General features: G+C 39.2%; 1 protein-coding gene across 1 annotated transcript in view; it reads right to left on the bottom strand.

The window, feature by feature from the left end:
* Window positions 1–12,929, bottom strand: part of LOC126864628 (protein obstructor-E-like) — a 33,646-nt gene that overhangs the window by 13,860 nt on the left and 6,857 nt on the right. The window contains exon 2 of the mRNA XM_050616157.1: window positions 728–1,106. Coding sequence (XP_050472114.1) covers window positions 728–782 — 55 coding nt within the window. The 5' untranslated portion in view covers window positions 783–1,106. The remainder of the gene's footprint in view (window positions 1–727; window positions 1,107–12,929) is intronic.

Here is a 12,929-nt window from a genome sequence, read left to right as displayed (position 1 = left end):
TTCTACGCGAACTTAACGCGAAAGCGAGACGTGCTCGATGCACGGCGATTACCAAAGGGATATTTAATCGAATCGCCGTTGATTTCGACGGAGAAGATGGACGAGGTGACGCGGTGTTAGACATCGCCATTAAGCGCGAGAGCAATCGGAAGAATCGTTGCCGCGAAAGTAGGCCGATGCGCACACTTTTTAGATCCAGCGGCCGCGAGAAACGCGCTCGTCTGATCACAGAAAGTCCGTTTTCACTTGCACTCGCGGCCTGTATTCGCGCTCGAGCTACCACTACCGTTTAATCGATTAATAAAAAATCGACGAACCCCTACAACCCGGCAGCTCTTTTTACCCGTATTAGCACGTGATAATGGAACATCGACCGACCGGCAAGACGAATGTAAACAGCACTCAAAGCGTTTATCGCGTGGATATTGTTCACGACGCGGTGAGTCGCGTTCGCCGTACGGACAGTAAAGTCACTTAATTTATACGGACTCTTCCTTTCTCTCCCTTTAACGACGCGATAAAACAAAATCGTGGTTAACGTCTACGGTTACATCCTCGGGGAAGACAACGTGGGAAGAAGACAATAAGAAAGAAGAGACCAGAAGGCGCAACGGTACGGGACGGAAGATGCAGGAGGAACGTGGACGAAGGAGGAGAATGAAGCAGAAGAAGAAGAAGAAGGAGAAGAGTAAAAAAAGTAAAACGAAATGTAAATATAGGGACTCACCGTGCGCAGCCAGGAACAGCAAAAATAACGAGAGAATCTGCGACGACGATACCATTGTGACTCGTAGCGTGTTCGGCCTTGGGAAAGACCAATTCGATTAACTCGAATCTACTGGAATTTCAATCCGGCGACTGGAACCATCCAAAGGTGGGGCTAGAAGCGTGAAGTGATTCTTATGGGAACCGAAGAAGCTCGGCTGATGAGTTTTCGTGTCGAGACTGGTCACTGGGAGAGGCGTTTGGCTTCGTGTCTTATATGAGCTCCCCACTCTTCCGGTAGGTCCGATCTCTGCGGCATAGGAAGGCCTCCCTGGAGAACACACCTGGTTTCTTCTATCGAGAACTCCGTCGCGCACTCGGTATCCTCTCGATCGATGATACTTCGGGATAGATCGTTCGGATTATCGGAAATCAAAACGTCGTGTCGTTGATCACTCTGATCGCGGTGAGAACGTTGTCCTTCGTGCCGCTTTTTGCTTGCGCGGCATTTCATCGGGACGATGAAGTTGGATAGCATCGGGTAAAATTATTGCGGTAATTAGAATAAATACAGAGTTATTTATGGAATTAATTTATGGAATTATTAATGGAATTGCGAGACTAGTTTCTCTATTCGATTCGAGAAAAAACCTCACGTTATCGAACGAAAGATATTTTCCTATACTTTTTACGAAATTATTGAATATATTAATATTATATCTTCGATAAGCTTGCGTTTCATTAGGGGAGACTCAAGACGTTGTTAAACGAAACAAGTCACATATTTTTTCTCTGTGTTTCTATCTTTGCTTGATGCTGACATCCGCTCGAAATAGATACAAATTAAATTTATTTGTGTAAATTTAGATTTACGATATGGTATTATACGTCAATAGAATTATATGGATGCCATGCACATGTACGCAACTTCCAAGTCACATACCGTTACAAAAGATGAAAACAAATACATAACCTTGCGCTGATTTCGAAAGAAACCAATGATTCATACCTGAATTATAAAACGTATTAGACAGTATTAAATCAACTAATGGATGAATGAAACGAAATCCGCATTCGAACCAACGACCCTGAATATCAATTCCGTTTTACGTTTTGATTTCCCGCGATTAGTACGATCGGTTCGTACGCAGCTGAAATCGGACGCAGATCTCTCATTTCGATTCTATTGTCCGTGATTTAGCAACGAAGTAATTGAATTTATCGAGCGATTCTTCACGCTCGGATGCTTCGCTACGACGTTGAGTAAATTGCAAATTCGCTCTATCATACACGATCGTGTTTCACTCCAGTTTTCTTTTCCTTTTCGCGACTAAACACGCAAAAATTCTTCCTGCTTTCTATGCCATCCGCCACAACAATTTTCTCATCGCGACGCTCCGACACCATCCGTCCATCTAACGGAAAAATTGATTCGATTAAACACGAGTACATAGATCGATCTTACGAAACACGCTGTATCCTCGATCCTTCGGGGAACTTGCACCATTTAGAATTCCTTGAATCCTGTCCGATTTCAAAATATAAACATCGCAAGCGTATCATCGTACGATATGTCATCGAAGAGTTCCCATTTCCTCTACCTCGAGATCTCACCGAGATTTAACGATTCTGTTGCTAGAAAATCGAACAATACCAAGTCAAATATCTCTGTAATAGCAGGGACGGAGAGATCGCGAAGGATCTACGGTATAAGAACGAAGAAGGCATTCACCGAGCGGATATCGAGATGATCTTCGATCTAATATCTTCCAGATTGGTCGTTATGCAAGATTAAAAGCGGTTTATAGCGGCAGCTAACGAAACAGGTCGTTCTTCGTTGTTGCGAAAGCGAATAATGGGTGTTAGTCGATATAAAATGCAGATTATTCGGTGTCACGGCGCTATTCGCGAAATCCTGACTAATGATTTTTCCTTGTTGCCTGCGGTAGCAAACTATAGCAAAAAAAAAAAAAAAAAAAAAGAAAAAAGAAACTGATCTAAATAAGCAGGGATTGCGCTTGGCCGAACCTCTTGGCCAATTCTGTGACAGACGGTCTTAATACAAGTAGCGTTGTTTAATTTGCATTTCAACAGTCTCAAAAGAAGACCTTCACGGTTTCTTTCACCGGTCGGAGCCGTTTCACGCGATAACTCGGTGAAAATAGTAGTGAAACACACTTGGTCACAGGATGAAATTCACTGGCGTTCATCGTTTATTTCTTCTCACGTGTAACTGCTTGTTGCCGCGCTCGTTGTGTTCAGACGGAAGTGGATAAACGGTCTCGCAATATGAAGGAAATTAAGAGCAGTTTGATCAGAACGACTATGTACGATTCGCGATAACAGTTTATCGCATACCTCGACGATTAATTTGTGCGATTGAATTATCTTTTATCTTATGACGAGTATATACAGTGGCTACAATATGATAAGTATTGGCAGTTTGTATTTATTGTAATATTTAAATATATTTAATTTCGTATCATTCGATGTAGTACCTTTGCATGATCACGAAATTCGATAAAGTAAAATAACATTTTTGATGAAATCTACCGAGATTATTGGATTGAACGAATTACATGTAACTTAAATAAATCACACAGGTAATGTAAATACATGGTAATTATATTATAATCTTGTGAAGTGGAACGAATACAATTATGATTATAATGTTAATAAATAAATTTCTAATTTCATGTTATTCCGTTTGAAAAGAGAGAATACTGGTCAAGTACGTCGTAATACTATAATTATAGCATATTTTAGCATGAATCGGGAAATTCGTTCTACTTTACATCGTTCCCATTCATTTATTAAGAGTAACAAAACGAAGAAAGGAAAACTTTCTATAATCCGTTTGATTTCTTAGTTAAAGCGGTCGCTTTTACACAATTTCAAAACAGTCTTTTATAGTTATTCTACATTTGTAAGAGGTCTACTGTGCAAATAATTGTAAGTAGATCGTGTTAGACGTACACAGTGTTTAGAATTACATATTATTAATTCCACGCGAATGAATAACAAAGTATTCTCGGAATTTTGTCTCTGCTCTCTCATTCCTTTCACTCCTTTCCAACTCATTCCGTGGCAATTTTGCAAACCTCGCGAACAACACGTTGCGCTAAATATTCGATTTGAAATATTTGCACAAGCTCGAAGAGATTTCTCCGGTACACTATTTTACGTTTCTTCGGCGAGACATAGAATTTTAGAACAACGATAGAGTTCGACTTAACGTTTCGCGAAAGCAAAATTCTAATTCCTTTCGTATCCATGTTATTTAATAATAAGCAAATAATAGGCAAACAAGCGATTCGCAGAGGAATTGTTTACAAATTAAAATAAAACTTATCTGTAGTCTATCATTTTTTAAATCTTCTTTCTACTAGATTTAAAAATAAATGAAAGCAACATTCCACTGGATTTATGAAAACGAAAGAATTAAAGTGTACCCTCTTCTAGCCATTAAATGACATAAAAATAAGAAAAATCAACAAGCATCGACTTATCGCGTGTTTCTCGTGTATCTTTCAAATATAAGATACATTATTATTAACAGTATTTAGAAAGTAAGTATATAAATATGTGGCTTGAGCGATCGCCCCTTTTCAACGCTTTCGCTATCATCGCGCGAACGAAAGATTTATAACCATCGTTAAATCCATTGAAACGTAATCGTTGTATATATTTCTAGACTAAAAACATATTACCGTAATAGAATCGGTCGCTACGACGTACAGCAGTTAAACGTAGTTGAGCGTAAAGTAAATCAAAGATTAAAAACTGCTGGGAATATAATATGGTGTAATTGAAGAGTATTAAAAGTGTCAATGACAACGAATGTTGATGTCACGCGCGAAAGTGACGATTATCGTCAAGGATATCTTGCACTCTCTCACAGAATCGAACGTTTCAATCGGCGAATCTGCATGGAAAGGAAGAAGAAAGAAAAAAAAAAAAAAAGAAGGAGGAGATTTCGTAAGGAGCCGAATATACTTCCCGGAAGAAGGAACACTTAAAGCTCAGCATAGAGTTTAAGAAGCATTCTCACCTTGTTCCCTTATGTAACAAAACAGGAGGAACCGAGGACGGCTTGTTACCAGACGAATATTATCGCGATGCTTGGTGAGAATGGTCACAAGAGGAAACGAGACACTGAAGAATAAAACAATGCTTGCCGAGTTTCGAAAGTCTCTCGCAGTGAACCTTTATAACCCCTTTCTACCCTCCATCTCGAGTGTAACAATTATTCGCTACGCTCGTTAATTAATAGCGTTATCAATTGATTCACAACCCACGAGCATACTTAATATTCAAATAAGCTACACTGTGCGTCGTATCGAGGCACAAAGGAATGATATTATCGAATAATGGAAGACGATTTTTGTTAGATATGTGTAATGAAATAGAATAGGACTGTCTTTTCGATCTTTCGTTTCGAAAGGTTCATTTTGGTAAACATAGATAGAAATTCAGATGCCTTGTTGCTTTCTCTCGGTCAAAAAATTTATTTTAGTAAGTGGAGATACAAATCCTGGAACTTTGTTGCTTCGTTGATTCGTTATTTACTTTGTATTTGCTAAATTAGTTAACATTCCTGCGAGGTTTTATGTTAGCTTCTATCACGCGCCTTAGAGGTAGGCAACTCTCGAACGTACGGTGTCGAACCGGTCACAGATTCCCAGGCGAACATTTGAGCCACGTTCCCTTCCAATTTTCACCGCATCTAATCTCTTTTTATAACCATACGTACAATTAATATATCAAATAGCACGTTATGTTCCAATATCTGCAATTATCTATATAGCTTAAAATCGTAAAAAACCATAACAATTTGAATTAGGTTACTTAATTTTAAGAAATGCAATTTAATTTTACGGGTATTTGATGGTTTTTTTTTCTAAACTCAAACTATCGTGTTTAATCATCAAACCTTTCGTATTCAAAATCGGAATATATACAACGAATAAAAGAAATTATCGCAAGAAAATACCCGAAGATTCTAAAATGCTTATTTTTTCAAAACCTTCGATAGTGTACATACGTAGGTGAGTTGATTGTGGAAAAAGATCCTGTCGAGAAAATTATGATAAAACAGACGGTGATGACATCTTATCTTCGACTTCATTACAAGCTTCTGCACGCGTTGACAGATTAATGGAGAGGCGCCTTGTTATCTCAACCGGTCGGTTAAGAAGTAGAGGATTTAAGATCGTCATACTAAGAAGACGTTTTAATTAATCCAGTATAGATCGGATTTGGTTCGCATCTCTCATTTATGACAAGTTAACGAAATTGAGATTGTCAAATCTTGAAAGGGATGGAAAATATATCGTCGAGGCTTACGACAAATAAAACGAAGAAGTATGTAATGACAGATATTTCTCACGCTTTTGCGTGTAAATTTCGAACTTTAAAGCTTTTAAATAAGGGATCAGAAAATGTAATTTGTAAAATAATAATTTTTCATTGATATAAAATTACGAATTAAAGGCTGCAAACATCGTAAAGTAAATAGTCTCGAATAGTAAAAGAATTAAAATTAAACGAAGGATACAGAAAATACTGAATCTCTGTTTAGCTCTATAAACGGTTCGATTCTTTGTTACGTTTGTTACGTGTAAATTCGTTGCAAGGTAAAAAATGTTTGAAAATAGGATAAATTTGAGAGCCTCTGGGTTAGCCCGAAGTGCAGAAAGTGTTGTGAGTCCGTGGCTCGCTATGACCCGGAGAGCAAGGACCTCTGGTCCTTGACGAGTTCGAGTCCACCACTTCTTCTCTTTTCTTATTTTCTGCTCTCATCTTTTATTTTTCTCCGTTGCCGGACCCTCCTGCGCCAAGTCTCATCCTGCTAGTCCTTTAACTCCTTTTAATTGTTTTATCGTTGCTCCATCTCTTTCTTCCCAAAAATGTACTCGTATCGTTAGATCGCCTAACCGAACTCGCGGGAAATCCCGTCCCGCCGACTCTCAAACACGTATGCATCGACGATCATGCATTTTTACGAAAACTTCTTTAAACTCAAGGCGCAATTCTTCCATTTGCAACTTATAAAATTATCCTTAACTTAATTAAGATACGTTTCTCTTTCTCATAGCTTTTGAATCAAGGTTAACTTTTCATTTTGCGGTTCAACCCTCAATTACGATTTCGCACATTTTTTATCCTTCGTTCGGTGTTTCATACGATATGAATTCCACTTTAGTAGTACATATTACACATTGGATATGCAGCGTTGCGCAATACGGGTACAGTAACGGTACAGAAGCGCGTGACGATAGTTTGAAAAGCGCGAAGGTAGACGAGGATACGGTCAAAGCGTGGTATATAAGGAATAACTCGGTATATAAAGTGATCTGCAGCAAGGATCTTTCACCTTGTGCGCGCTATTGTAAGAACATCCCGGGTGAAACCGCAAGCGAGTACATACCTACGCGGTGCAACGCAGGAATGTAACCCTGCATAGAGGGAGTTTATTTTCTCAGAAGTGATAAATTTCTCGGTAATTTCGTGCCTATACAACTTGGCATCTTTCTAACTGTCTTGTAACGCCAAATTGCGAAACGAAGGAAATTGTACCTTCCTCGTCGATATATCTTTTCATTAAGAAAGTATTCTACTTCGTTTCTTTGTTCCGATGCAAGGAATTCTCGCTATTAGCCGCACCCATTTTTATTCGCCGTACGAATTAAATCAATCGAAGAATAACGAGATCGGATCGATAAACAGATAAAACGTAAGATCGACGATTGAAGGGAAACGCCATTATCCACGAGCAGGAGCTAAAAAACACGAGCGCATCGCCAAATTGGTTAAGCTCGCCGGCTGAGTAGGAAGGAGGAACGCGAAGGTAGATAACATCGACATCAGCGATGCTGGTTCACAGTAATTTCCCGTGGAACAAGAGCGTAGAAAGAATACAGAGAACGTTTACGATGCTTGAAAGAAGGCAAGGATCTCGTTTTCTCTGTACATCGTGCTAGTCGATTACAAGAGGTAGCTCGGTGCGCGGGCATTTAAAAGAGGCAACGAGTCGCTCGTCAGAGAGGTGCGAATTTCTCCGCTCGATCCTAACAGAAAAATAGCAGAAAAAAAAGCAGCGTTTCTTGCCCCGATAAAAATAACTTGGGTCCCTGTAAATTTATTCCGCCAACTTGACCAACTCTTATTTATGTTTATCGACGAGTCCTTCTTCGAACCTTGCTCGTATTTTTTCTCTAGATCTCTTAACTGCGCCTATTGAAACTGTCGGTATCGTGACCAGCCGTTATTCACTCGAAGACGCGACCATAGAGGAATTAATATCGACGCCCTTTGTCGAGTCTAACACGAACCTAACTCTGCGCATGTTCTTCGTTTTAATGCCTCCCTCCGAAACCAGAGGTTTCACGAATGCCTGAAATCTTTCAAAGTACTCGAGGAGGAAGGCACGAGCAATGAAAATGCACAACTCGCGACCGGATACCGTAATGCTTGTTCAAATTCATCGGAGTGTCCCTCGTCGGGACTCGAACAACGACGTTGAAGTAGGCGGACCACCCTCTACGAGATGTTATTTCGTCCGGGGAATAGTCGTTCGACCGGGTACAGCGTCGGCGAGGGCGAAACAAATAGTGGAAAAAAGATACCGAGCACTTGCGCGCAATCGTGCCGAATGACTGCCTGAAATTTCAGTAATTGCCGCTGGACAAACATCGAACGGAAGAAGGGGCATGCCTCGATCGCAGATTGCGTTTCCAGAGCCACATCGAGAATCGTTAAGACGACCGTGCTTCGAATGACAAACAAAGGAAATACGTATGTATAAATTTCCGTTTATCTTCCGTTTTATTATAAGTGTTACTTATAGTTTTTTTAATTATTTATGATCCATGGTTTCGTATAATGTCTCGTTTACTTTTTAACAGGTATACGATGTATGTAATTGCAACGGTCGGATAGGTTGATACTGGATCGCGAATATTTATGCAAATTCTAATTTTTATGAATAGCAATTAAAAAAAAGGAGAACGTGAATAGAAAATTGTTTTACCTGATAAATATTCTATCGGCTATTATATCGTGAATATTTTATATATTTTTAAGTATTAAGCGTATTATGCCCATATTTGTACCTTCGAACTTTCACGGTTCACTTACTATACACTGCGTTCGATAAATTGTCGATTGAAGTAACTAAATAACGTATAATGAATAATGAAATAACGAATAATGTTAAGAATGCGAACTATAGGATATGCAAACTTAATATTCAAATTGTTCTATCTTGATGATTTCGTAATGATATTTTCATACATGTAAAACCAGTAATACATGAAATCTGCGTGTCAAATCAAATCGAGCGAGATAGTTGAAGTATTCGCCTTCCTGTTCCTTATCTTCGTCAGAAAAGCGGTATTTATCGAAGTGTAATTTTACTTTCCCTCAAACTTCAATACAGTTGCACTAACCGATTATACAGAGAAAAAATCACTTCCACTGCTTATCGGTTACAACATACATATAGCATGCGTAGTCCACGTTGTAATTCATCAACTAATAGAAAGTAGTTCGACCATACCTGTCAGCATATCTGCAACTCCTTCAGCAACAGCATTTTCCAACGATGGAGAGATCGGTATGCATCAACGGAATACGAATCGTCTTTCTCTCTCTCTCTCTCTCTCTCTCTCTCTCTCTTTCTCCTGTATTCGATGTATCCGAAATATACAGGGTAGTTGGTAACTGGTGGTACAAGCGGAAAGGGGGTGATTCTACGCGAAAAAAAAGTCGAAAATGTAGAATAAAAATTTTTCGTTCGAGGCTTTGTTTTCGAGAAAATCGACTTTGAATTTTCGTTCGGTACGCGTGCACTTTGTCGCGTCTCGTTATAACGGATCTCACTGTAGATCGTTGTCTCGATGGAAAAATTGAAAAAAAAATTTTTACCCTGTATAATTGTTTACATTTCCTGATGGGCAACTTGAATAAATTACTAGAAATATCGTGGGTAAATTAAAGTCCAAGCTTTTTGTATGTATACGTATACATAACATTTGAATACGTAAACGTATAAGCGTAGAAGCATGAACATGAGTTAGCACAAGCGACGTATGATGGTAATTGCGCAAAATGATGTGACATGACAAAGTAAGCGAAGATGTACGAGTCGATTTAATAGATGTTTCCTATAGAAAATTATCTGTCAACGATCAAAAGTGACGTTTTTAAGATAGGGAAATTCTTAACAGCGAGACAAATGATCTTCGAAGGAAACGAAAAAGAGTCCCTTTATTTAAGGGACATGCAATTTCAATTTACAGTTGCGCGCGCGTCCATTTGATTTGGCAAAGCACGAAGACGTACAAAGGAAATGCACAACGAAGAAAGACCTAGACACGATAATAGGACCTCAGAGATTGTAAGAGGTTATTCGAAAGGCTGCCTCCCTGTATCCATCACAGTCTGTCACGGAAATTGAAACGTTGCACGATGAGTTCCGCTGGACGAGACGCGCGAATAAACTGCCTCGCTAGCTCGCAATTCAGGTATGCGTGTTAAGGCGCATCCTCTCACAACATATTGCATCCTCGGCGTCGTATTTGCACTTAAGTGGAGGACCGTGTTAGCTGGATCAAATTTATTGTACGATTCGACACCATGCATCGTCAATCGCTTATCTGAATTCGCGAATCGTACTATCAGCTGCCGAAATTAATTCTATTAAAAGCCGTATCTTCTCTCGTAGATCCTTCGCATCGATTCCACGAATTTTTCTTCCCTCTCACTGGTACGTGTTTCTACGGAAACCAATATCTCGTTAATTCAAAGATTCTCTTTCTACACGCGATCGTACTTAAGGATAGCGGAGAAATTTCATTTTTTTTTTTTAAATACGATAGAAACGTTTGTAACAAAAATTCTATTCTTCCAAATATTTAATTTTTATATCGACATTGATCGTTTCTTTTTTCTGTACTGTATTTCTCCAACGCTAAAAGATATTTCAAGTTTAAACAAAAATTGAAAGAATTGCGATTGGTACACGTTAATTTTACGTTAAGCAGTTTAAAACATTATGAATCCTGTTCTTTTTTTTTTTTTGTTTGCCAAGTTGAGAGCAGAAAGATTTGAATACCAAAATCCGAGGGTAGTAGTTGTGTTAAATAAATAAGATTAATTAATCATTCTGACGAATCTTTCGGATGTTTCGTTTCGTTTCTACCTTCCTCCTTCGGTATCCTTCATTTAGTCTTTTCACGTCGTGCATCTTGTCCTTTATCTGCCGTGATTCTCGCTCATATTTTTTCATGCTCTTCATAGTTTGTCCTTCTATTTCTTTCGTTTTGGGTAGCAGCTAACAGGTTCTTCACGATAATCCCGCCTCATCCGTGGCTATCCTATACAGTCTGTCCGGTTCGAACGAAAAGCTAACCGAAACAGAAGCAAAAGGAGAGAAAGGATAAACAACGCGACGATGAATACTTGGTCGGCAAAATGAAGAAGATCGAACCGATTAATCGTATTGTAGGATGAACGATAACGATAAGATATGCGTGTAAGCGTCTAGAATATACGTCAGATTACGTTTAACTGCCAGTTTTAATATCTCGATACACGCTCCTCGATCCCGACGGTGGTAGCTTGACACCGTGTGAAATTTTTAAAACGCATAGTTCGTTAACATGCGAAATTGTTGCAGCTAAATTATTTTTTACAATAACCCGACTAATTTAAAAATTATGAGAAATATGTTTTTGCGGGAACAAACGAGATGTTTCTTAGAAGAAGGAAGAATCTTTGCGAGCATACCACAGAATCAGGGAAGATTCCACAGGGGAAAGATGGTATCGGGTATTCGACTCACGAACGCCTACGGTGTCCAATGATTTTTTTTCCGAGATTATATACGGACGGCTTGTAATTATACCTGCACCAGGCTTCGATTCGAGAAATTGATACGGAACGTATGGGATCAATTCGAATCAATTAAAAAATATGTGTGTAACTTATTTAATAAATTCATTAATTAGAATAGAATGAAATGGTTAAAAGTTTTATTCTTTTAAATTTTTTTCGTTCGAAAGATTCACTGTAACTGTATTCCTTTGTGATCGTTGTAATATTGTAATATATTTATTTATATATATGCATATTACGGTAATATTTTTGGTAGAAATATATTTTTAAAGAACTGCTTAGTACACAAAACTGTACTCTCGCAACCTACACAACTTCAAAAGGTTACGAAGCTTCAGCGAGTTTAACATGCAACGAATTCATGTCACGAATACGCACAGTGTCTCACATTTTATCTCTGCACGTCACTGCTCGCAGATCTTCCATACCATTTTACCAAATCGTCGTACACTTCTCCTAGACAGGTATCGTAGCATAATACTGTAATTGGTTTCCAAACCTTTTCATCATTTTACCTACTTTACCATTGCGAAAAGTGTATCGCCTCATAATTTTCCCTTTCGTGTTTGCTGCAACACGCGACGATGATAATGCACCGAAGTTCGAATTTCGATACGACGATCAGTCCGGATAGATACGGTAACGCTCGAACGTTTTCTTAAACAGTTTCTTACCCAAAATATTTTCTTAAACAATACTCACGCACATCCGTGTTATTTGTTCGATGCCGTATTACGAACCCTAATCGCACGGGCAAACGATCGACCTCCTCCGCAGCGTAATCATCGCAAATCTTCCTTAACGATAGTTGTTGGAGAACGTAAAACGATTTGAAACGTAGGTGTAACGAACTTCTGAATGACGCGGACTACGAAAATGGCCAAAACTCACGACGCCGTTTAACTGTTTCCAGTAAAATGTGAATCGTCGCACGCATGGAAAGCCAAGTGGCGAGGTCACGCGTGACTCACGAACGTACCCGCGGTATTCTTGCCAAAAGTTGGCGAGGAGGGGCCATCGGGCGCGAATATCTGAATTTCAGGATTACGTGGAATCATTCGCTTTGTTTCTTTTTTCGTTCGTTCGTTCGACCGGCCGTGGAATCTTCCTCATTGCCGGATAATAAACAGGACGATGGGCTCTACACTGGTCCCAGGCTGCAACGCAACCTGTCTCATAAAATTCACGCAATATCCCACCAGAAAGGACCAGGGTAGAAGCGTCGAATCATTCAGGAAAGCCGCGTCTTTTGCCCGAATATCGAAATGCATTCCGGTAATGAGAAACCTTTCGAAGGGTAATCTCGATGGTGTATCCACCTCTGC

Source organism: Bombus huntii, chromosome 4 (genome assembly GCF_024542735.1).
Source record: "Bombus huntii isolate Logan2020A chromosome 4, iyBomHunt1.1, whole genome shotgun sequence".
Classification (NCBI taxonomy): domain Eukaryota; kingdom Metazoa; phylum Arthropoda; class Insecta; order Hymenoptera; family Apidae; genus Bombus; species Bombus huntii.
Note: the sequence above shows the minus strand (reverse complement) of the source record. Positions and strands in the feature narration are given on the sequence as shown.